A 22,715-nucleotide genomic window follows, 5' to 3' on the forward strand; every position below is an offset into this window, starting at 1 on the left:
GGGAGGGAAGCGGGCAGCTCCAACCACCACTGAGACTGATTTATTGGTTCATTAGGAGGTTTCCACAGCCACAGACTACCCCAGCTGGCTTCAGGGACAGGGAGGGAGGGGGCCACAGGGTAGTCGGGGCTGCTGGAAGGCCAGCTGGGGCCCGAGTATGGCTCAGTGTCTCCCCTGAACCAAACGGCCAAAGGAATAATGGAAGGAGTTTGGGTCTGGCAATGGGCCTGGGACTTAATGGCCGGGACAAGCCCATCAGGTACCCACTATCCTAAGCACTTGAACAGAACTCTCCTAAGGAAGCGGGCTGGGAACCCTCTGAGGTTTCCAAGGGCATCCAGTCAAGCACGGGGGGCTGCAGGGTTAGGGAAGAGGCCTGATGCATTATCAGGAGGACCAAGAAAAAAAACCTGGGACACCCTGGGAACTGAGAACAGAGGCCCCAGAGGGGAAGTCGGTTCTACTGAGCAGAAAAGATGAACCAGCAGTGGGTTTGAATCCAACCTCTCATACACTTATCACACTTAGTGTGACAAATCACTAAATCTCTTTTTTCTTTCTTTCTTTCTTTCTTTTTTTTTTTTTTTTTCTTTTTTTTTTTTTGCTTTTTTAGGGCCTCACCTGCGGCATATGGAGGTTCCCAGGCTAGGGGTCCAATCCAGGCCACAGCTGCTGGCCATAGCCACAGCCACACAGGATCCCAGCCGCTGTCTTCAATCTATATCGCAGCTCGCAACACGGGATCCTTAACCCACTGAGCGAGGCCAGAGATGGAATCCGCAACCTCAGGGTTACTAGTCAGATTCCTTACCGCTGAGCCACGACGGGGACTCCAAAATCTCTCTGATTCTTGATGTCTCCCATCTGTATAATGGAGCTCATTCTTTCCACCTTGAAAGCTGTTTTTGATCATCAGACGGAAGAATGTCATCAGGAGGGAGAAGGGGCTTGGTGGAGAATGAAGGAGGAAGCAGAGCTTACAAGACGCTGACCGAGCTGGGGCGATGGGCAGAGGGACCGCGCTCCTTCCTGCCGCACTGGCCGTGCCCTTGGTCTGGGGGCTGCCTGGCTAGGGGGCCGGCCCTACGGTGAACCATTTGCACCGCCCAGGGCTGTCTGCTGAGCCGGCCCAGCCCCTGCTTCTCAGAGAAACGTCCTCCCCTGGAGGAAGGGGAACGACACACTGATGGACCGACACCCAGCAGAGTGGAGGCGGATAAGGTTTATTCCGGTCCCGGGGCAGGCAGGGCTCGTCCAGGCTCTCCGCCGCGGGCGGGCTCCCGACCCGGCTCCCCGCCCCAGCCGCCGCCCGCCGCCAGCCTCCCGCGAGGCCGGGCGTCCCCGGGGCAGCCGGCGGGGCCGGGGGACGCCGGGCGGACGCGACGGAGGGCGCGGCGGGCGCCCGGGGGGCAGCGGGGGCGGCGGGGGCCGCAGGGCCACAGGCGGCGGAGGCGCGCGCGGAAGTGGCGCGAGGCGAGCGCGTAGACCAGCGGGTTGAGGCAGGAGTTGGCGTAGGCGAGGCAGTGCGAGGCCAGGCGGCAGGCGTAGGTGGCCGGGCTGAAGGCGAAGCGGCCGTACCAGAAGCAGAGGATGAGCGCGTGGTGCGGTCCCCAGCAGAGCGCGTAGAGCGCGGCCACCGCCAGCATCGCGCGCCCCGCGCGGCCCGTGGCTCTGCGCCGGGCCTCGGCCGCCGCCGCGCCCGGGGGGCCCACGGCGGCCCACAGGAAGCGCAGCGTGCGCCCGTAGGCCAGGCTCACCACGGCCACGGGCAGCAGGTAGCCGGCGGCGAAGGTGGCCACGTCGAGGGCGCGCCGGCGCGCGTCCTCCCAGGCGGGCACGCAGAGCTCGAGCGCGCCGTAGCGCACGGTGCCGTAGTAGCTGAGGTAGGGCGCCGAGAAGAGCGCCGCCAGCAGCCAGACCAGGCCCACGGCGGCCCGGGCGTTGCGCGGCGTGCGCAAGGCCCGCGAGCGCAGCGGGTGCCGCACGGCCAGGTACCTGCGGGCGGGCGCGGCGTCAGCGCGGCCGGAGGGCGGGCAGCCCGCCCCAGCGCCCCAGCTCCACGGCCGCCTGGATGCCTGTATCTGAACCTCGGGGTGATGGAGCGCCGGGCAGGGAGGGGAAGTTGTGAGGAATGATGACCAGGAAGGGAGTCAGAGCTCAAAGCGCTCAGGGCAGCGCCTGGCACCTATCGGGGCTGGGTCGGGGGCTCAAGGTCGTCATCAGCTAGAGAGAGCCTGGGTTGGACCCCAAGTTTCAAGCCCTGAAAACAGGTCTGACCACAACCCGGGCAGGGGTAGGCAGAAATAAAATACTTAATGAATTCATTCGTGCGTTCCTTTTGCCACTCACTTCACGGTTATAAAGCCCCTACTACTGTGCCAGGCCCTGTGCTGACACTTGGGAGACAGAGATGTTTTCAGGAAGCTCCCAGTGGAGGATCCCCTGCGTATGTCCTGCAGGTGCCCAGAGGCTGGTTGATGGGGGGGGGGGGGGAACAGGAAAGTGTTCCTTTTTCTCCCTCCCATCTCCCTGTTTGGTCCCCCCCTCCTTCTAAGGCCAGTAAGAAGCTGTTCAGGTCTCCCCTCCCCAGCCAGACCCAGCCAGGTCCCGGGCACAGCGCACCTGTCCACCGAGACAGCCGCCAGGGTGAAGCTGCTGGCATACATGGTGAGGTAGATGAGCAGGTGCACAGCCTTACAGACGAGGGCCCCAAAAAGCCAGGCATCCAGGGTGTAGATGGCGGCCTGGAAAGGCACACAGCACAGGATGAAGCAGAGGTCGGCCGCTGCCAGGTTGAGGATGAACAGATCCGTAGTGCTGCCTGGCTCCAGCCAGGCGCTCGGGCCAGGTTGCAGCAGCACCGCCAGCACCAGCCCGTTGCCCACTGTGCCCAGCAGAAAGATGAGGGCAAAGACCACAGGCACTGCCACAGCCCCCGTACTTCCTGGGCTGTCTAGTGAAACATTCTGGGCATCGGCCATCTCCTCATCAGATGGGCACCTGAGGAAGAGAAGGTGGAATCCTCAGGCAGGAGCCCCCAGCTCTGGTCACCCAACTCAGGGGTCTAGTTCCCCTCCCCTGGGGCTGGCCAGGCTGGAAGCTTGTGGGTGAGGGGGCTAGGAGTTGGGGGTGGGGGGAACAGAGACAAAAGTTATCACTGAGACCTGCTGTGCAAGCTCCTGGCAAAGTCACGTTGGTGTCTGAGGGGTCTCTCAGTTTCCTAGGGAACCCTCCTATAGCCTAGAGCGTGGTGAAGGGCTGATTAGTTCCTTGACACCTCCAACCACTGATGCAGATAAAGACACAGGCAAGGTAGGTGAGGATGGGGGCAGTGGGCGGAGGGACAGCACCAACCCCAGGAGCTGGCGAATTTTCAATGGGGATCTGAAATACAGGGAAGGTTTTTAGACATGGGTCAATTCAGCCAAACATCAGCGACATCCTTGAGTCATTGGATAGTCCAGTTTAATGAGAGCACCAGAGTGGCTCAGCTGGCTAAACCATGTAAGTCGCTGCCCCTTTTTTGCACATGAGGAAATTGAGCCTCAGAGAGGGGACATATCACACTTTGAGTGGCAGATCTGAGGCTCCTGCCACCTTGGTACCGACTCCCATGCTGGAGTGCTTATCTGAGAGCCCGTAACCTGTGTGTGTGTGTGTGTGCATGTGCGTGCATGCAGGCGCTTGTGCGTGCATCTGTACAAGCATCTGTGCAAGCTGGGCTTACTCCCGTCTATGCCCCACCGCATGGCCCACATCAGTGGCCGCTACCTGTGGGCCCCCAGCATGCCTGGACCTCTAGGGGCTGGATGAATTAAGGGTGAGGGGGCTAGGCAGGGAGGAGGGAAGGAAGGGGATACCTGCGTTCCCCCCACCCCCAGCATGCGGCACCCCCCTCAAAGCCCAAGATGGGCAACACGCACCTCAACCCAGGGCACTGAGCTCCTGCTTGATCCTGGGTGAACCGGCCAGGCTGAAGCTTCCTCCTGGCTCCGTGGCTGCCCCTTGGTGCTTCCTCGAAGGTACAGGCTGGCCTCCCACTGGTTCCTCTTCTCCTTTAAGGCCACTCCTCTGCCAGACTTGGGCACTCCCTCCGAAATAGCCACCTCCTCCTCAGTCCCTGATTTGCCCCAGGTGACATGCTCCTCTGCCTGGCTCTTCGCTGCCTCTCTGCGTTGCTTCTGCCTCTTTCTGCAGCAAGAACAACCCATTGATCTCGCTGAGATTTGCTTTGTAGTTAACCCCTCTGTGCCCAGGGCCCAGCGCATTCCTAGCTCTCTCACCTCCAGGGGTCCTGCCTGATGACCCAGTCCTGTCTTCTTCCCTCCCTGCTCCAAGTAGGGCTCCAATCCAGGCTCCAAAAGGACGTCTAATCTTGAGCGAGGAGTTGGGTGTCCCACACCAGGGAACCAGAACATGAGCCCCTTTTCTGCAGACTTCAGATACAGGACACCGCCCCCCGGCCCTGAGAACCCCCAGACCTCTCAGCTCCCCTAAACTTGCCCCAGGGGTTCAGTCTGCCTGAAGACTGGAGGGTTTATGTGCCTGTCCAAAGAGTCTGGCTTTAGGAGTTCCCGCTGTGGTGCAACGGCATTGGCGGGACCTCTGCAGGGCCAGGTCGCAGGTTCGATACCCGGCCTGGCACAGTGGGTTAAAGGACCTGGCCTTGCTGCAGCTGCAACTGTGGCAGGAACTCCATATGCTGCAGGGTGCCCCCCAAACCAGAGTCTGGCTTTAGCCTGGGGACAATGGGGAACTAGAGAAGGTTCTAGAGCAGGGATACACCCTGCTCATTTATTTTGCACTTATTATGGCCTGTGCTTAAAAGGATGGATAGAGGAGGGAGCAATTTAATGAGACCCCTTAAGAGCCTTCTTGTCCAGGCAAGAGCCAAAGAGGTCACTAGGAAAGAGCTGTATGGTTTGGTCTGGAGCGCTGGCCCAGACCCTTGGGCGGAGCAGGCCACATGGCCACAAGCTTCCAGAGGGCCGGAGGTTAGCACTTGGGGGCAAAGTGCCTTGGATTTAGCAACGAGGTGGCCGTTGTTAAACTAGACAAGTGGGGGGGCGGGCAGAAGGCAGGCTGCAGTGAACTGAGGGAGAGAAGAGGTGGCAGGCACTGTGTGGAGTCTTTCTAGAAGCTGGCAGGGTTGGGTAGCATCAAGAAGTCCGGGAAAGGGCGAGGAGTTCATCGGAGGGGATGCTGCTGGAGCCGGCCTTGCAATCACAGCCTTTGAAGCAGGGAAAAGACTTCAGCACTAGCTTCCCGCAGGCCCTGGGGATTTTCTCCAGTGCTCAGGCTTCTCTAAAGTGGTAATGAACCTGACTAGTGTCCATGAGGATGTGGGTTCGATCCCTGGCCTCATTCAGTGGGTTAAGGATCCGACATTGCCATGACCTGTGATGTAGGTCACAGATGTGGCTTGGATCTGGTGTTTCTGTGGCTGTGGCGTAGGATGGCAGCTACAACTCCCATTCATTCAACCCTTTGCCTGGGAACCTCCATATGTTGCAGGTGTGGCCCTAAAAAGACCAAAAAGAAAAAGAGAAAAAAAAAAGCAGGATTCTAGACTTTGGTAGGATTTTATGTTTTTATGACCACACTCACAGCATATGGAAGTTCCTGGGCTAGGGATCGAATCTGAGCTGCAGCTGCAATGCCAGATCCTTAACCTGCTGCACCACAGTGGGAACTCCAGTGGTGGGATTTTAGAACTCCCTCTTCATTTTTTTTTTTTGTCGTCTTTTTAAGGCTGAACCTGAGGCATATGGAGGTTCCCAGGCTAGGAGTCAAATCAGAACTAGCGCTGTCAGCCTACGCCACAACCACAGCAACGCAGGATCTGAGCTGCGCATGGCAACACCGGATCCTTAACCCACTGAGTGAGGCCGGGGATCAAACCCACAACCTCTGGTTCCTAGTCGGATTTGTTTCCGCTGTGCCACAATGGGAACTCCCAGAACCCTTGAGTCAGGGGTCCCCAAGCAGCCCGTATGAAAGTAATGCACTATTAAGACTCCCAGAAGCCTGGACTGTCAAACGTGGCATGTCTAACCCTGAAGCTCCAGAGATCCCGGACACGCTGTTCTCCTACTTCTTAGGAGCCCCCAGGCCCCTCCTTGCAGGAGGCTGGGCTCTGGATGGGCCAGGGCAGTATTAAGGCAGAGCTCCCAGAAGCCACAAGCCTGAGCTGCTGATAGGACAGCAGAAGAGAAGGGAGGACCGTAGTGTCCAGAGGGCCCTCCTGTGGCGCAGGCAGGAAGGGCGCCCAGCAAGTTGTCCCCTCTCCTTACTGCAACTGCTGCTCCTGGCTGCTGTGGCCTTGGACCCCGGGCCCAACATAGAGGACAGATGACGCGCCCTGAGAGCGTTCCCTGGAGACCTGGGCCCTGCAGGACATGGAAGTGGGGCTTGTCCACAGCTGGCCCTCAGACCTATAGCCCATCTTGGCCTCCAGCAATGACCAGTATGCCCCCAAGCCCAAGCATGTGCGCCCAAAGCTGCTGTCGTGCCTGCTGGCACCTCCTATGACCCCTCTAGACGGTGGCAGAGGAGCTGTCCTGTGGTGGACCTAGGCCAGAGCAGTTTCACATGCTGAGCTGAGAGCTGGCCACGGATGTGGCACCCTGCCATGACATGCCGGCCCACGGTGTCACAGTGTTACTGCTACCCCCAGGCAGCACAATGCTGGTGCCAGTGCCCAGGAGCTACAAGCGGAGGTGGCGCACACTGCTGTGGCTGTTGGACCTTGGCTCAGGCTGTCTCATCTCAGCCTCACCAACTGTAACATGTCACCCCTGGAGGCTCACGCGGCCCACTACGACCTGCGGGCCCGGGCAGACCATGAACACCAAGCTGCTGGCCTGGCACTGCTGGCTTGACCAGGGACTGGCACCAGGCTGGGTGTACCTGCTGTGCAGGTGGTGCCAGGTGCCCTCCCCATGGTGACAGTGGCATGTGTTTGTGCCCCTGATGTGGCCACAGCAGCCCCCTTCCCTGGGGTTGCATCCCTCAGCACCCCAAGTTCCTGGACCTGTCTCAAGCGCCTCGGGATCACAGGCTAGGATTTTCAGAGTCCCAGAGTTAAGATTCTGCAGGACTGTGCCCGAGCTTGCCCAGACTGCCCATCCCGACATCCAGGCTGAGGGGAGGGCCAGGGGTGGGGGGGCGCCAGAGACGTGATCCCCATTGTTAATAAAGAAGGGCCTTCCCATCCCCCGGCCCTATTTCCAGCAAACGACGAGCTTCCCAAGGCCACACCAGGCTGAGGCTGGCGCTGCGGTGACTCAGAACTCATCCTTTAGTGCCACCAGGTGCCCATGAGGCTGAGTGGGGAAGACCATGGAGAGAGAAGGCTGGGTGGGGGGTGGGGGGCTGTGATGGTGGGAAGGGGAGGGTCATCTCCAGCAGTGGAGCAGCAAGCCTTGAGGAGGCAAGAACAGCGAGTCCCAGGCCAGAAGGCTGGAGGGGGCGCGCGACAGCATCCGGAGCCTGAGCTCGCTGCGCCCCCTGGTGGCTGATCATAAGTCAGCAGGCCCTTGGAGCACAGGGATGGAAGGGCCCACGTGTAATACCACTGGTATATGGTGATAACAATACCACATCCACTCTTGGCATTGTGGGGGAAACTGCGGCACACACAGGGGAGGGAGCCTGCCCGAGGCCACAGAGGCTGGGACAAGTGGGCCGGAACACAGGGCTCCAGACCGTCAGCGGCCTCTCCAGCAGTGACAGACATTCTCTTCCGTAGAACTGCCGCCTCCTCTGCTTCTCCCACACATGGGTTTGGGCGCCCAGCTCCTTGTTACCAGGGCAGCTACAGGGCATCGTTTGGGTGCAAAGCAGAGGACATGTTCACCAAAGCTAGACTCTTGGGCTGCAGAGCTGGGGGTGGGGGGGAAGGGGCCTGCAGGCCCTCAGCTGCCCTCTATGGCCACACACAATCCAACTGAGCCAAACGATGGCCCTCGCCTCTGTCACCCCAGCCGCAGGGGGCCCGTCCTAGCTCTGCAGCTCTGAGATCTACTGCAGTCCTCGGGCCTGTGCTCGGAGCCCCAGCTCCTCCCCGCTTCTTCGACCAGAGAGAAAATAAAGCAGACCAACGCAGCGCAGGCCATTTCCACACTGTTGCTTCACTTGTGGCCACAAGCACAGGCCTCGCCCCAGCCTGGCCCCAGGACTTTGACAGAACTCAGAGCTGGCTCAAAGGGCCCCTTTGTCCCTGGGAGGCTTGTCACTCCCTGGGCCTCAAGGCAGAGCCCCGTGCAGCCGCCCCACCTCCACGAAGGCCTCCACGCAGCGGTCAATGTCCTCCTCGCTGTGCACGGCTGAGATCTGGACCCGGATCCGGGCCTTGCCCTTGGGGACCACGGGGTAGCTGAACCCGATGACAAAGATGCCTGGCAGGGCAGAGCGCGTCAACCTGGGGCTCCCCAGGGCCAGACAAGCCTTGGGGGCATGGCAAACAGGCCTACCTGCCTGAGGTTCACAGAGGGCAGGGAGCTGCCCAAACTCTCAGACATGGCACTGCCTCAGGGCCTGGGGTTTTCAAACCAGGACAGACAGCTGGTTTAAGAGGGTGGTGGTGGGGGCACGGGGGTATTCACAGTCTGGGGGTTCCCTCCTCTTCTTTTAGGACCCAGAGCCACTTCCCTTGTCCCGGCCGCCCCTTACCTCTCTTTTGCATGTCATCTGCCATGCAAGAGGCCAGCCGAGCATCACCCAGCATCACAGGGCAGATGGGGTGATTGGCTCCTGAGATGGTGAAGCCGGCAGCCTCCATCTTCCTGCGGAATCTGTGGGCACAGGTTGGGTGTCACAGGTAGCGGGGGTAGGGTGGGGGGCAATTCACACCTGCTCTTAATGGGCATGTGATCCAAGGAGTGTGGCCAAGTCTTTAGGAGGGACCGACAGACGGAGGCAAACTCAGAGAGGGAGATGGGGAGCCAGGCAGAGGAATGGGCAGACCACAAAGGGAGGTGGGGAGTTCCCACTGTGGCACGACGGGATCAGCAGTGTCTTGGGAGCACTGGGATGTGGGTTCGATCCCCGGCCTGGCACAGTGGATTGGGGATCTGGTGTTGTCGCAGCTGTGGCATAGGCTGCAACCGCAGCTCGGATCCAATCCCTCACCTAGGTACTCCATATGCTGCAGGGAGGCCACAAAAAAAAAAAAAAAAAAAGAAAAGAAAAAAAAGAAAAGAAAAAGAAAGAAAAGAAAAAGAAAAACCAAAAAACAAAAGGGAGGTGGGAAGACAGCCTTGCACAGAAGGGGGAGACCTAGGGCCCTGTGTAGAGAAATAAACCAGGAAATGGAAGGACGAGGCAGAGACAGAGAGAAGAGAAGAGGAGGCAGCCCTCAGCTAAGGGAAGCTGAGTCCCCGTGCGACCCGCTGGGGACACGGTCTGAGCAGAGGCAGGGCCTGCAGGCAGGGAACTGTGGGCCTGTGCGGGCACCCTGTGACAGGCCCTCACCAGCTCCCTCCCCGCAGCCTGCCCAACCCCGCCAGGGACCGCACCGCTGGGTCTTGGCTGCCATAGACTGGACGATGGCGTTGTTCTCCATGAGCAGGTCCAGGGCCTTGGAGGCACAGCCGACAACAGCAGGTGGCAGGCTGTTGGAGAAGAGGTAGGGCCGGGCACGCTGCCGCAGCAGGGACACCAGGGATCCAGGCCCCGTCGTGTAGCCCCCTGGGAACAAGGGCAGAGGTGGGGATGGGGTGGGGGGCACAGTGAGAGACCAGCAGCCAGAGCTTAGCCCAAATCCCCCCCAAGAGGACAGTCCACGCTGTCTTTGTCCCTGCAGCCCCAGGTCTCCCTGCTTCCCTGCCCTGAGGCCCCTCCAGGGCCCCCCCACATGTGGATAAGGGGAGCCCAGGGCCACAAGCCTGCAGGCACCTGAGGCTCCGCCCAGCGCCTTCCCCAGAGTGGAGTTGATGATGGCGACCTGGTCCATCACGCCCAGCAGCTCATCGGTGCCCCTGCAAGGGAAGCTGCCACTGCCACCCTTGGCCACCTGAGCACCCAGGATCATGGGTTGGGTTTGGGGGCTGGCCTCCCGGTTTCCCACCCTCCCTGAGAAGTCCAACCCAAGGCCTCAAGGGCCGTGTGCTCCCACCGTCCAGTGGCCCCCAGGAAGCCGGTGGCATGGCAATCGTCCACAAAGACCAAGGCACCATATTGAGAGGCAAGGCGGCAGATGTCCTGCAGGGGCGCGATGTCACCGTCCATGGAAAAGGTCCCATCAGTGGCCACTAGGCGCAGTCGATGCTTCTGCAGGAAAGATACAGAAGGTGGTGGCAGGTGTTGTGAGCCACCACTCACTCTCTGCGCTGCTTGGGGCTCTAAAGGTGCACCTTGCCCAGTGCCCAGTACCGAGGTGAGCACAAAGCACCACCATGTGGAGGCTGGTACCTCCTCGCCCTCATCCGGGCCTCTCTGAGCCTCACCGGTCTCTTCCAGGGCAGTCTTAGCACTGGGCAGTGAGAAGGCTCAGTCTCCTCTCCCAGAGGGCGGAGTGGGGTGGGGTCAGTTCTACCCATAAGCACATCCCACCCTTATGATGCCAAGCAGGGGCCTCCACACACAGCGGCTTATTCAAACTCAAGGCAGCATCATGCAATAGAAAAAAGCTTTGGGTCTGAGGATGTGGGTTCAAATCTTGGCTTTGTATTTTTTTTTCTTTTTAGGGCCATGCCTGTGGCATATGAAAGTTCCCAGGCTAGGGGTCGAATCGGAGCTGTAGCTGCCGACCTACACCACAGCCACAGAGCGAGGCCAGGGATGGAACCACATCCTCATGGATACTAGTCGGGTTCTTAACCCGCTGAGCCACAACAGGAACTTCAAATCTTGGCTCTTTTGAACTTTCGGGCCGTTTGCCTGTGAGGGAGGAGTGAGCCTCTCCAAGCCTCGATTCCTTCCGGGGGGGGGCCCAGGTGGAGGCTCAGCCCTGTCCATGCCCCTGGAACCACTAGGCCTTGCCCCACCTGGGCCTCCTGCAGCTTGGCCTCCAGATCGGCCACGTCCAAGTGGCGGTAGCGGTACTTGTGGGCCTTGCACAGACGGATGCCGTCGATGATGGAGGCATGGTTCAGCTCGTCCGACAGGACCGCGTCCTCTGGGGTCAGCAGGGCCTGGAGGGAGGCAGTTAGGAGCAGAGCCGTCACCCAGCCACCCTGGGGGTCTCCCCCCCTTCCTGAGTCCCCCGAATCAATATTTCACTGCCGGCCGGGAAATTCTTCTGGTCAGAGAGGCAAGGAGCCCTCTGCCTCTACCTGGGTCCCCAGAGGCCCAGGACTGGGCTGAATCAGGGGCCTGGCTCTAGTGAAAGCAGGTGAGAATATGTTTGGTGCCTGCTTGGCCTCTAACGCCCTCAGACTTCCAGCTGATGTAGGTTAAACCCCCCCCCCACGACCCCAAATGCCCAGGAAGCTGCCTCCTTCTAAGCCCCAGTTTCCTCCGGGAGACCTATTGGCTCAACGCTGACCTCCACAAGAAATGGCCATTAGGGTTGCGTCTGCAGCACATGGAAGTTCCCAGGCTAGGAGCTGACTCAGAGCTGCAGCTGCCTGCCTATGCCACAGCCACAGCCACAGCAGATCTGAGCTGCACCTGCGACCTACACCACAGCTCAGGGCCACACCAGACCCTTAACGCACTGAGCGAGGCCAGGGATGGATCACGCCTCCTCATGAATACTAGTCGGGTTCTTAACCCGCTGAGCCACAATGGGGACTCCCTCTTCTTGTTTTTTTTTTTTTTTTTTTTTTTTTGACTGTGCCCATGGCAGGTAGAAGTTCCTGGGCCAAGGATTGAACCTGCACCACACTTTTGGCCTGCGCCAAGGCTGTGGCAACGCTGGATCCTTAACCTGCTGCCCCTACACAAGGACGCCCCTGCCAAGTTCTTCTAACCGCATACTCCCAAGCCTTCCACGGCCTGGCAGCCTCACCAAGCCCCACTCACGGCCTCGCATACCTCAAAGAGGCCGGCATTGGCATCAAAACAGCTGGGGTAGAGGATGGCGTCCTCCCGCTGGTGGAAGCGGGCGATCTTCGCCTCCAGATCCTTGTGGATGCTCTGAAGCAAGCAAGTAACAGAGGTATTCATGCCTGGGGGGCCACACGGGACGAGTTCTGGGGACAGAGGCTTAGCATGCCACAACCATCCTCTCCCTTCTTTCTGTCCCACCAGGGCTCACCCAGAGCCAGCAGCAATCTGACATGTGGTTCCCCTCGAGGGACTGGGGCCCACCAGGGGCCCCTCTTCCTGGTCAGTCTTTCTTTGGGGCGTCTGATGGTGGAATTATGGGTGCTAATGGCAAAGGAAGCTGTGTCTCCCTGATATCAAGCGGAGTGCCTTTTTTTGGTTGCTTAAAGGCAAAGAAGTGGATTCCAAAATTAATTCTAGGTTAATCTGGGCCTCCAGTCTTTTTTTTTTCTTTCCTCTTTTTATAGCCTCACCTGCAGCATATGGAAGTTCCCAGGCTAGGGGTCAAACTGGAGCTGCAGCTGCCGGCCTACACCACAGCCACAGCCACGCAGGATCTGAGCCTTGTCTGTGACCTACACCACAGCTCACGACAATGCCGGATCCTTAACCCACTGAGTAAGGCCAGGGCTCGAACCGGTGTCCTTATAGATACCAGTCGGGTTTGTTAACCACTGAGCCACGATGGGAACTCCAGAAGCACCAACTCTTGAGCTAGGTCTTCAGGGTTCAAATCCCACAACCGGCTGTGTGCCCTTGGGCAAATCACCTAACTTCTCTGGGCCTCAGTGTCCTCAGCTCTACAAGACCGACAAGAGTAACAGTCATGGCCGAGGATTCTTATGAGCATTAATGAGTGAATATTTGTAATTTCTTAGAGTCGCCCCTGGTACACAGTCATCACTATGACTTTCATGTTTATATAAGTTCATTTTGTAACATTTCCAAAATAAAATTAATCACCAACATATATGGAGCTCTACTTGTGCGAAGCACTGTTTTAAGCATCTTTACCTGTATTAACTCTTTCATATGAGATAATCTCATGAAGTACGATTATCCCCACTTTACCCAAGAAGGCCTGGAGGCGCAGAGAAGGAAAACCTTTCTCCCCAGTAATAGAACCAATACACGGCGGTTCTGGGAACCAAGCTCAGGCAGAATAGCTCCAGGCCATCTCAGTTCCTGCCTGCTGGTCTTCCTTTCCTGAACAGAAACAGGTGTAAGGAGCTCTGCAGGTGGGGCCATGGATGCTCAGAGAGGTAGAGTCTCTCGCCCAAGGCTGCACAGCAAAACAGAAGCCTGAAGCCCACCCTTCTCGTAGACAGCTCTGGGGCTGCGTGGGCCTAGAGTGCTGGGAGGAGCTGAGCCGGCAAAACCAGCCCTGCTGACAGTGGAAGCAAACATCTGGGGTCAGTGCCCAACGCTGGGGACCATCCCCACCGCCCCCGGCCGCTCTGTACCTGGGTCCCACAGATGAATCGGACAGAGCTAAGGCCGGCTCCAAACTCCTCCAGGGCCTGCAGACCTGCCTGGATCACCTCGGGGTGGCTGCTCAGGCCCAGGTAGTTGTTGGCACAGAAGTTAATGATTCCTGAGGTAGAGGACAGGGGACAGACACTGCAGCTCAGGACAAAGAAGGACCTGGAAAGATGTCAGTGCCAGGCCTTGGGAGCTCAGAGAGGAAATGAACCTGGATTCGCCCCTGAGGAGGCAAGAAGCACACAGTTTGATGTGTCCTGGGGCAGAGACCAGGAGGGGGAGCTGGGAGCCCCAGCGAAGCACTGAGTCCAACAGTTACAGGAAAAGGAGGGACAGATAGGGACCCTCACAGCAGCACCTCGGAGAACGAGGAGTTTAAACTCTGGTTTTGCAGCGGAAATTATCACAACATTGTAAACGAGCTCTACTTCAATAAAACTTAAAAAACAAAACAAACAAAAGGACTTTGCACATTCCACCCAAAGCGGAACCGGCCGTTCCTCACTGGCTTCTCCTGTCATTGAAGCTCACCAGCAACCCTTCGTCTGGGCCCTGGTTTCCTCGTGGATGACAGGGGACAGCTGGGTCAGAGGCCCGCCTTGGTCCCCACGCTCCACACGGCTGGCTTTGCTGCCTAGTAGAGAAGCGCATCAGAACCTGACCCTTGAATTATAAAGCCCAAAGCGAGCACAGCTGACCAGAGGAGGCAAGGTTTACTCAGCCTGGGAGAGGCGAAAGCAGGAAAAGAGCCTCGCTCTCCTCATTCCCCATCTTTTGACCAGCTCCAAGCTTCTCTGAGGGCAAGGCAGGGCCTTCCAGGGACCTCTGTTTTATAAACGAGCACAACAGCACCAAGGAGTCCATGCCCATTTCCTGGGCAGATGGCAGGTTTGGGGGTCCGCTTGTCACCAGCACCTCCACCTGGTGGGGCCAGGCACAGACAAGCTGTGGGGTGTGAGACAGAAACAAGGGTGGCCTGGTGGGCCAATTCATGGTGTGACTTCTGCAGCAGCCCTGGAGCCCTTTGCTCACTGTGATTTTGGCCAGTTAGCTGACCTGCTAGTTCCATATGCCAAACCAAACCAAAGCCCAGCTCTGCCTGCAGCTGGCTGGGGCCTTTCCCGCCAGCCACTTCACATCTCTGAGGGTCAGCTTCTTCGTTTGTAAATGGGATTGGTCATCCCCACGTTTTGAAGTTTGCAGAAGTCCAAGTGCAGCAATTAATAGAAGCCTGAACAAAGCAGCGGCTCCAGAAACGCAGAAGTTCATGCTGCCGCCTTCTCACCACCCTCCCTTGAAGCGGAAGAGTGAGAGCCCGCTGGTATCTCTCTATTTTTTTTTCTCACATTCTCACAGCGCTTGATCTCGGGCCAGCCGTGCCCTCTGAATCAAAAAGGGGCTTAAGGGCAAATTACCTCCCTTCGCGTTAACCAGGTTAGAGCTAACCGCGGGAAGCCGACAAGTCGACAAGTCGGCCTGACAGATGGGGAAGGGTACAGCAGCGACCTGTGCAGGTGCTCCTGCCCGCCCACGGCCTCCAGGACCTCCATTCCAGCCCAAGCCTCAGAACGGCCCTCGAACGCCTGGCCAGGTCTGACGATTCCCAGCAGGAGCGGGGTCCATTACCTCCCGAGACGCCGTCCACGTGTATGCGCGGCCCCTGACGGGACGTGATGACCCGCTCGCTTTTCCAGGTGCCAGCCTCGCGGATGCCTTCCAGCTCCTCCTCCAGAATGCCACGCAGCTGAGCCAGCGCTGACTGCGGGCGACAGCCGCGGGGGGCCCGGGAGAGGGCAGCGCAGAGGATGCGGCCGGCCCACATCGCGTCCACCTCGCCGGAGCGCGCCTGCCCGCTGCGGGCTGTACGCACGGAGACCACCGCCTGATCACGTGGCGGGGGCTGGGCCCCGACAGCCAATCAGAGCGAGGGGCCCCCGCTACTGGGGCAGGGGAGGCGGACCCAGGGATGGGCGGGCGGGGCCTGGCGGGATCCGCAGTGGACGAAAGTGGATTGGTCTGTAAATTGAGACTGGAGCTGTCCTCAAAGGGGGAGGGGAAGTGACGGGGCGGAGGAACGCGCGTCCGGGCCTCCAGACCCCCACCCATCCCCTGCCTGCACACTTAGCACTCGGAAGGTTAAGGGGATGCCCTACGGGAGCGGGAGGCAGGCGCCGGGAAGCGGGCTGAAGCACATTCTGTACGCTCTAGCCCCAGGGTTGCCCCGGTTCTGTCGAGCTCTTGGAACCCTCCCCCATTCTCAGGTGCAAACGCCCCCGAGATTTCCCCCACTCCTTGCCCATCCGATTGCTACGCATTCTCCTCCAGGCTTGGAAGTGAAGAAAAACACACTGCACGGGCTTTTTCCTTTTTTTTTTTTTTCAATTTTATTTTAAAGTTTCAAAATTACAAAGACAGCAAATTCTTCCCGGCACAAATAACACTTGTTTAAAAAGTAAAAGGGGGTTGGGATGGTGGGGGGGGGGAGGGGAAGGACGCACAATTGCGCGTTTTCCCATTTTATTACAAAAAAGGGAAAGACTGTACAGGTTTTTTCTCCCAGCTCCCGGGTGTGAAACGTTAAGTCCTAGCCCTAGATTGTATATATACATATACACACATACACACAGACCTAGCTCTGTAAAACTACTTAGCAATTCAAAGTCAACTGCAGTATGTCTCACTGTCCACTCCCCGCCCCCCTCCTCCCCCATCTACAACTACTCATAAAAGACTCAGAAGTAAAGAGGTCAGGAGGTTTTTAAGTGGCGGGTGGCAGGGCTGGAGCCCCGGCCGACCACCTGGCAAAGCCATCTCTTGTACAGGAGGAACCAAAAATCAGGCGAAAAGGAAAAAAGGTCCTCCTAGGATGCAATCCGATGGTGTGGAAAAAAACCAAGTTTTAACAGGGCACTCTGAGGCACTTGGCTGACCCACTCCCCACCCTTCCCCCAAAGCTTCCTCTGCTGTTTCACAGGAGACCTTCGGAAGCCACAGAGGTCTCCCAATAGCTAGTCTCCAGCTGATTCTGAGAAGCCACAATTTCTAGGACCAGCTGTCATTTTGACCTCCTCCCCTCACCTAGGACAATAGGGAGGCTACAGGGGCAAAGGAACAGAAGTGAGAAGGAAACTGGATGTGGATGCCCCACTGCTCACCACTGGGAGGTGCAAATCAGCCCAGACAGGGTTTTTTGTTTTTTTTTTTCCCCTGCTCCCTCCTTTGCCGTCCCACTGATGCCACCTCTCTCCTCTCCGCTAACGTTCTGCAACTCACGAGGAGTGTTCAACTTAAAACCTTACCAAGGCTGGGCTCCCTGTCATCTTGCCACAAGCTACCTTGCCCCATTCTCCCCCCACTTTTACCTTCCGAATGAATCAACCATCCAACTGAACAAAACACACAAACCCACCCAAATCCCCCAAACCATAAGTAGATTAATGACAAATTAACAAAACAAAATAGAAGTACATCATTACAGAGATTTGTCGTTGCTGTCCTTGCATGACTGCTTCAAGAGAAATGAATTATTCCCTAATTTCTGAGGAATCCAAATTCTGTCTCTTTATAAAGTCAGACGAGGAAGGGGCAAAGGGTTGCAGATGAGGATCAAGTGAGAAGAAAAAAGTATTTACAGAAAACAGGAGACAGGCAGGAGTGTCCACAAGAAAAGCCTCATTGTCACTTCTTCTTGCCGGCCCTCTTGGCACTGGACTTCGCTTTGGGCTTCACTGGTTTGGCCTTCTTAGGCTTGGATGCCTTGACTGGTTTGGCTTTGACAGTCTTGGGTTTTTTGGCTTTCTTGGGCGTGGCAGCCGGCTTCTTCTTGGCCTTCTTGACCGGGGTGGCTTTGGGCTTCTTGCTTGGGGCTTTGGAGGCAGCCTTCTTGGGCTTGGCCGTCTTCTTTGGCGTGGCCACCTTCTTGACTTCCTTCTTCGTCTTCTTGAAGGCCACTGACCTCTTGGGCTCGTCGCTCTTGGCCAGGCGGAAAGACCCCGAGGCACCCACCCCTTTGGTCTGCTTGAGGACCCCGGTGGTGACCAAGCGCTTGATGGACAACTTGATCTGGGAGTCGGCGTTCTCACCCACCTTGTAGTGGCTCTTGATGTACTTCTGGATGGACTGGCGCGAGGAGCCAGCGCGGTTCTTCTCTGCCTGGATGGCAGCCACGATCATGTCTGAATACTTGGGGTGGTCTGTGGACTTCTTGGAGGCCTTGGCCCGCTTGGGCTTGGCCGCCGGGGTGGACGTGGAGTTCTCGGTCATGGTGGCCTGCCTGGTCCTGTGTTGAAGAAGGCGCCTTCCAAAGGGCCAGCCCTCGTCGGAGGCCGAGGGAAGCCTGATTCGGGATCTGCTCTGGGCGCTCCTGGCTCCCAGGCCAGGCCGGGGGCCGCCTCTCGGACCTGGCTCGGGTCGCGGGGAGGGGGGGCACTCGCTGGGCCGGCTCTGCGTGGCCCGGCCCCGCGGGTCTGTCGGTCGGTCTCAGCGCCCGGCTCTGCCTCCGCCTCCGCCTCCTCTGCCTCCCTTTTCCCAGCTCCGCGTCTGGCGCTCGGGCGGCGCATCCGGGTATTTAGCGGCGGCGGGCGGACCGCGGTGAGGACAGGGCTGCTGGCTGCCTGCTCCGGGCCCGGAATGGCGCCGCGCCGCCGCCATCTGTGTTTCTTCTGCCGAGCAAATCCGACCTTTCCCCCCGGCCCGGGCCTTCCCGCCCCCCGCCGCCGCCCAGGGCCGCTGCCTGGCTCCCTGGGCTCCCCCGCCGGGCGTCCCGCCGGCCCGGCCGCCGCCCCCCGCGCCCGCCACGCGCCCCAAACGGCGCCGAGGACCGCCGGCGCGCCGGCACATTTCCCCTTTGCGGGGGGCTGGCTCTGCGGGGCCGGGGCGCCCCGGTGCGGGAAACCCCCCGTAGCAAAGCTCCCCCCTGGGGCTACCGGGGGCCCCGCTCCCGGCCCGCGGCGGGACCCCCCAGCCCGGCGGAGCGGCCGGAAAGCGGCCCCAACTAACACACGCGGCCCCGAGCCGGGCGACTCCCAGCCGGGCCGAGCCGGGACAGGGGGGAGGGGTCGCTCCCCCAGGGTCCGATCACCTCTCGGGGGTCATCCCGCTACCGGGCCCACCCGCACCTCTACCTTCTCTCTGTCCTTGGGGCCCCCAGGCAAACTTTCCCTGGAAGAGTTGGAAGGGCACTTTCAAACTTTGTCCCTGCCCCCTCCTCGGTCTCCTCTCCCCCACCGCGCCCCCTGACCTCTGCGTCGGGGTTCTGTCCTGAAGCCAGACCCCCCGTGCTGCCTGGGTCCCCTGAGGGAGTGACGAAGGGTCTTCCGAGTCACCCCCTCTCCTCAAAGACCCCCCACATCCCCCATATATCCTAGCCGGGAATTCATTTGTAGTCCTTCCTCAGCCCAGGAGTTTGGGGGTGTCATGAGACAGAGTTCGCTGCCCCCCACGCCTAGGGCCCAGCTGGGGGGGTCCAGGCTCCCTCCCAGGGCTCCTTGAAGGCAATGAGGGGGGGCGGTTCACAGTGAAGGAGCTGCCCCGCAGGCTCTAACCAAAGACTGTCTCAGGGGCCCCGGGGATGAGGAGAGGCCCTGAGAGCTTTGGGAGCTTGGGGAAACGGGGCTCCAGGGAGGGAGGTCGAGGAGGGGGTCCTGTTCCTGAGTCCTGACTAATCCTCAGAGAGTGGCAGTTGTTCAGAGAGCTGTGGCCGGGACCACCGCCATTTTGCTGGGAAGATGCAGTGTCTTTGTTACACTGTACACTTCTTCCCCCCCCCCACTGCTTGGCAGGTACAGATGAGGAAAACCAGGGGTGCCACGGCTCCTAAGGAGTCTTGGGGGCTCTGAGGGGCTTTAGGGGTCCAGAGGCTAGCAGATAGGACCCCCGAGTTCCTGAGACCCCTCGTCTGCGACGGATGTCCTACTTGCGTGCGGCTCCCCCTTGGCAGGGGTCCTAGGTTGAGATGCCGGGATGCTCAGGCCTGGCTCCCTGAGCCCCTTCTCGCAACAACCTGCTTTTATTTCCTAAGCAGAGGCCCCTCACTCTTCCGCTTAAACAATACCCTGGTAGTGGGGGTTTACAGCAGGTCAAAACACTGAAGGTGGCTCTCTCGGGTTTAGTCCCCCAGAGCTGTTTGCAGACAGCCGCTGTGGAGGAGGGGAGGGGGTCAGGGGTTGGAGGGTTTAGATGGGGGGATTGGAAGGTGTGTGGGGGGGGTGTCTCTTCGGGACTTGCCAGTCTCTGAGACCAGGGACATTAATGGGTTCCCCCCCCACATCAAGGGATGGATTAATCCAGATGATTGGGAAGGGGGAGGGGGAGTCCTGAGACTCGGTATCGGTAGAGGATTCCTCTCCCCCCACCTCACAGCTTATCTCAGTGGCACAGAAGGGCCAGGGTAGTTCAAAAGGTCAACCTTCTCCTTTGGCTGATGTCAATCACCCCGAAGTTTCCAGATTTGAAAACACAACATTCCGGTGGGTTTGTTTGGGTTATTTTCCAAAGACAATTCTGGTTCCCACTAAGACCTAGATGGGAAAAATAGGCATCCACAAAGAACAGCCCCAGGTTCCGAGATGTTCCCCACTGTGCTTCCACAGACAGGTCACCCCCGCCCCCAATCCCAGGTCCCCGCGTGTCTAAAGAATAAGGACTGGATGACTGCGGTGGCACGATGAGCAAATAATTTTATTTGCACAGCACTCTCCGTTTCTTGATCCTTGGCTCCTCCCACCTGGGGAGGCAGCCGTGCAATCACTGCCCCCATCACCCTCATTTTACCGTGGAGGTCACGGGACTAGGAGGGATGGAAGTGGGGGCTCACGGCGCCCCAAGACCTTCGCTTCTTTTTGTAGCTCTCACTGCCTGCATCCCCGCCCTCCCAGCAACCTGTGAATTCTCTCCCGGAACGGAAGCTGGAAAAGGGAGGAGGGGTCGCCTCGGGGTCTCGGGGTCTCGGGGCTTTACTGCCGGCGGACAGCCCTTCAGCCCCCAGGCAGCGAGATTCACCGCCCTCCTCCTCCCCACCCGGTTCTGGAGACTTGGAGGAGATGGAGGGGAGGGGGGCGCTGCTGGGAGGGGCTCTCCCTGAGTTGGGTGTAGGGTCTGAGGCCGAGGTGGGCACGAAGAGCTTGGCTTGGCCTCACCTTACCTCACTGACACTGCAGGGCCTGGGGGGGGCGTCTAGACTGGGGCCGGCCCCACCCGCACCTTGCCGGGATGTTCTCGGGTACCCACCAAGCTCCAAGCCGTTTACTGGCCAGCAGACGGCAGAACTCCCTCTGCCCCATTTAACGCGAGCCCTTTAAAATTGCCTGAGGAGCTGCAGGCAATTCCTCCTGGGAAATGTAGTCCCTCAGTGGCCAGCCCTGCTCTGCCACCTGCCTGGAGCATGGGGAAGGGGTCAGACAGAGCCCATCCATTCGTTTAGGGAGGGGCCCAGGACTCCCGGCTGTTTTTTTCACTTGTCAAAAAAGGCCTCAGTGTTTTTACTTGTCAGGAAGGGGTTCTCCCAACCTCTGGGGTTCATGTGCGGGTGAAGTGAAATCCTATACAGAAAAGCATAAATCGCACTAGAATGCCAGGGGTCATGTTTTTACCAATATGCATGTGTGACTGTGCCAGCCTACACGTAACAGTTCCACTTTTCAGAGCGGAGATCTAAGATGGCTAAATGACTTGTCCAAGGTGGGTCGGCCTGGGGGACAGTGACAGGTGACCGAGCCCAAGCCAATGACTTTCCCACTGCTGACATTGCTCATTCTGGTTTTTGGAACTCTAAGGTATTCGTTTATAGGTGCCACACACTGGGATAGGGCTGTGAATGAGAGACAAGAGATCCTTGCCCTTGTGGAGCTGACATTCTAGTGGAGACAGTAGATAAGCAATAGACTAAATTAAAAAGTCCATTATATAGTGTGTGTGGAAAAAGCCATAATTGCAAAGACCAAATTAGAGCACAGTAAGGGGGAGCTAACAGACAGTGCTGGGAGGGGGCTGTTTTTAATTTTAAGGAAGGTGGTCAGAGAGGGACTCATCAAGAAGCTGACATGTGAGCAGATTCAAAGGAGGTGAGAGAAGGAGCCTTTCTTATTCTTGGAGGAAGACTCTTCCAAGCAGAGGGAATAGCCAGTGCAAAGGCCCTGTGGCAGCAGTGTACAGGGTGGCTGAATGAAAGAAGACAGTAGGAGAAGATGCGTTTTTTTAAAAGGCGAGGGCCAGGAAGTAGGGAGGTAAGGTCGCTGTAGAGACTTTAGCTTTTACTCTGAGTGAGGTGGGAGCCACTGGAGAGTTTTGGGCAGAGAAGGGACATGGCGGGCCCCAGGCAATAGTCAACCATGGTCAGCTCTGGCTGCTGCATGGAGAAGAGGCTGTAGAGGGCAAGGACAGAAGCAGGGTTGGGAAGCTGTTGCAGGAATCCGGTGAGCAGTCATGGTAGTTCAGCCCAGGTGGCAGCAGTGGGAGGGATGGGAAGTGATCAGGTCCCAGGAGGCCCCCAAGGATTTGGGCTTGAACAATTGAAGACAGAGCTGTAATTAACTGAGTCAGGGAAGACTGAGGGTTTGAGAGTTCTGGCTAGGTTAGATGTGAGATGCCTCCCAGATGCGTGACTAGAGATGCTGAGAAACAGGTAAATAGAAGAATCCGGAGTTCGGAGTTCAGGGAGCGAGAGCTTCTGCTTCCCTCTTCCCCCGTTTAAGGACTCCCTGCCCTGGCCGAGTGCCAGCTGTGAACAGAACAGACCGGGCTTGATCTCACAGGGCTCAGAGTCCACTAGGGAGAAGGCCTTGATAGCGTTGCAAATTGTGATTGGGGCAAGGGCAGATAAGGACGAGAACCAGGGCCTGGGAGAGAGGTCACGGGTAGAGTTGCAGATCGAGTCCAGGGGAGGCCCTGTGGCTGGATGGGGAGTGCGGTGGGAGTTGCCGTCAGACTGGAGGGCCAGCTGGAGCACGTGGGTCTTCAAGACAAGGCGAGGGGTGTAGGTTTTGTTCTGCAGTAAGAAACCACTGAAGAATTTTAAGCTTAACATTTTGTTCCTTAAAATAATTAATTCAGTTATTTTTAAAAAAAGAAATTTAAATTATGACACACATCATTTGTGCAAGAGAGTAAGCAACATACATACAATTCTAAACCCCATATGGAGACAACTGTTTCCCTTGCTCACATTCCCATGAGAAACAGCATCAGTCCCTCGGAAGCCCTCTCTGCCCCCGTCCCTGACCACATCTCTGGGACCTCTAACCTAA

The 22,715-nt window shown here is 58.2% G+C and overlaps 3 protein-coding genes across 6 annotated transcripts; all 3 read right to left on the minus strand.

The window, feature by feature from the left end:
- Nucleotides 1–1,077: 1,077 nt before the first annotated feature.
- Nucleotides 1,078–4,052, minus strand: GALR3 (galanin receptor 3). The gene is made up of 3 exons (XM_003355348.5): nt 3,924–4,052; nt 2,623–3,000; nt 1,078–1,995 (listed from the first exon to the last, which is right to left on the minus strand). The coding sequence occupies exons 2-3, from the start codon at nt 2,979–2,981 to the stop codon at nt 1,224–1,226; spliced, it is 1,131 nt and encodes a 376-aa protein (XP_003355396.2). The 5' UTR covers nt 2,982–3,000; nt 3,924–4,052; the 3' UTR covers nt 1,078–1,223.
- GCAT (glycine C-acetyltransferase) lies at nt 3,924–15,321 on the minus strand. Of its 4 annotated transcripts, none has more exons than XR_014803069.1 (9): nt 15,100–15,321; nt 13,455–13,585; nt 11,980–12,081; nt 10,989–11,135; nt 10,176–10,272; nt 9,898–9,980; nt 9,519–9,690; nt 8,674–8,795; nt 3,924–4,191 (listed from the first exon to the last, which is right to left on the minus strand). XR_014803069.1 is itself a non-coding variant. In XM_013997525.3 (9 exons), the coding sequence occupies exons 1-9, from the start codon at nt 15,293–15,295 to the stop codon at nt 4,058–4,060; spliced, it is 1,242 nt and encodes a 413-aa protein (XP_013852979.1). In that variant the 5' UTR covers nt 15,296–15,321; the 3' UTR covers nt 3,926–4,057. The 4 variants fall into 4 exon arrangements, 2 of the variants coding, with proteins under 2 accessions (XP_013852979.1, XP_003126081.1); XM_013997525.3 differs by having other exon boundaries at nt 3,926–4,191; nt 10,118–10,272; XR_014803068.1 differs by lacking the exon at nt 3,924–4,191 and adding an exon at nt 8,112–8,399.
- Nucleotides 15,322–15,831: 510 nt separating this feature from the next.
- Nucleotides 15,832–18,014, minus strand: H1-0 (H1.0 linker histone). Its single transcript, XM_003126037.5, has one exon. The coding sequence runs from the start codon at nt 17,734–17,736 to the stop codon at nt 17,152–17,154; it is 585 nt and encodes a 194-aa protein (XP_003126085.1). The 5' UTR covers nt 17,737–18,014; the 3' UTR covers nt 15,832–17,151.
- Nucleotides 18,015–22,715: the final 4,701 nt, after the last annotated feature.

Source organism: Sus scrofa, chromosome 5 (genome assembly GCF_054392235.1).
Source record: "Sus scrofa isolate SSC_HxYL_T2T_F1_AM1 chromosome 5, Sscrofa_HxYL_maternal_Yorkshire_Landrace_v2.0, whole genome shotgun sequence".
NCBI classification, from domain to species: Eukaryota; Metazoa; Chordata; class Mammalia; order Artiodactyla; family Suidae; genus Sus; species Sus scrofa.

Excerpts from the sequence above, each read along its gene's own strand:
- GALR3 (XM_003355348.5), bottom strand. The coding sequence starts at position 2,981 with ATGGCCGATGCCCAGAATGTTTCACTAGACAGCCCAGGAAGTACGGGG. Across the intron at positions 1,996-2,622 it reads GCGGCTGTCTCGGTGGACAG|GTACCTGGCCGTGCGGCACC; the intron begins GTGCGCTGTGCC and ends GCCCGCCCGCAG.
- GCAT (XM_003126033.4), bottom strand. The coding sequence starts at position 15,295 with ATGTGGGCCGGCCGCATCCTCTGCGCTGCCCTCTCCCGGGCCCCCCGC. Across the intron at positions 11,136-11,979 it reads CCAATGCCGGCCTCTTTGAG|GCCCTGCTGACCCCAGAGGA; the intron begins GTATGCGAGGCC and ends GCCTCCCTCCAG. Across the intron at positions 9,981-10,117 it reads TTCCTGGGGGCCACTGGACG|GGGCACCGATGAGCTGCTGG; the intron begins GTGGGAGCACAC and ends CTTCCCTTGCAG.
- H1-0 (XM_003126037.5), bottom strand. The coding sequence starts at position 17,736 with ATGACCGAGAACTCCACGTCCACCCCGGCGGCCAAGCCCAAGCGGGCC.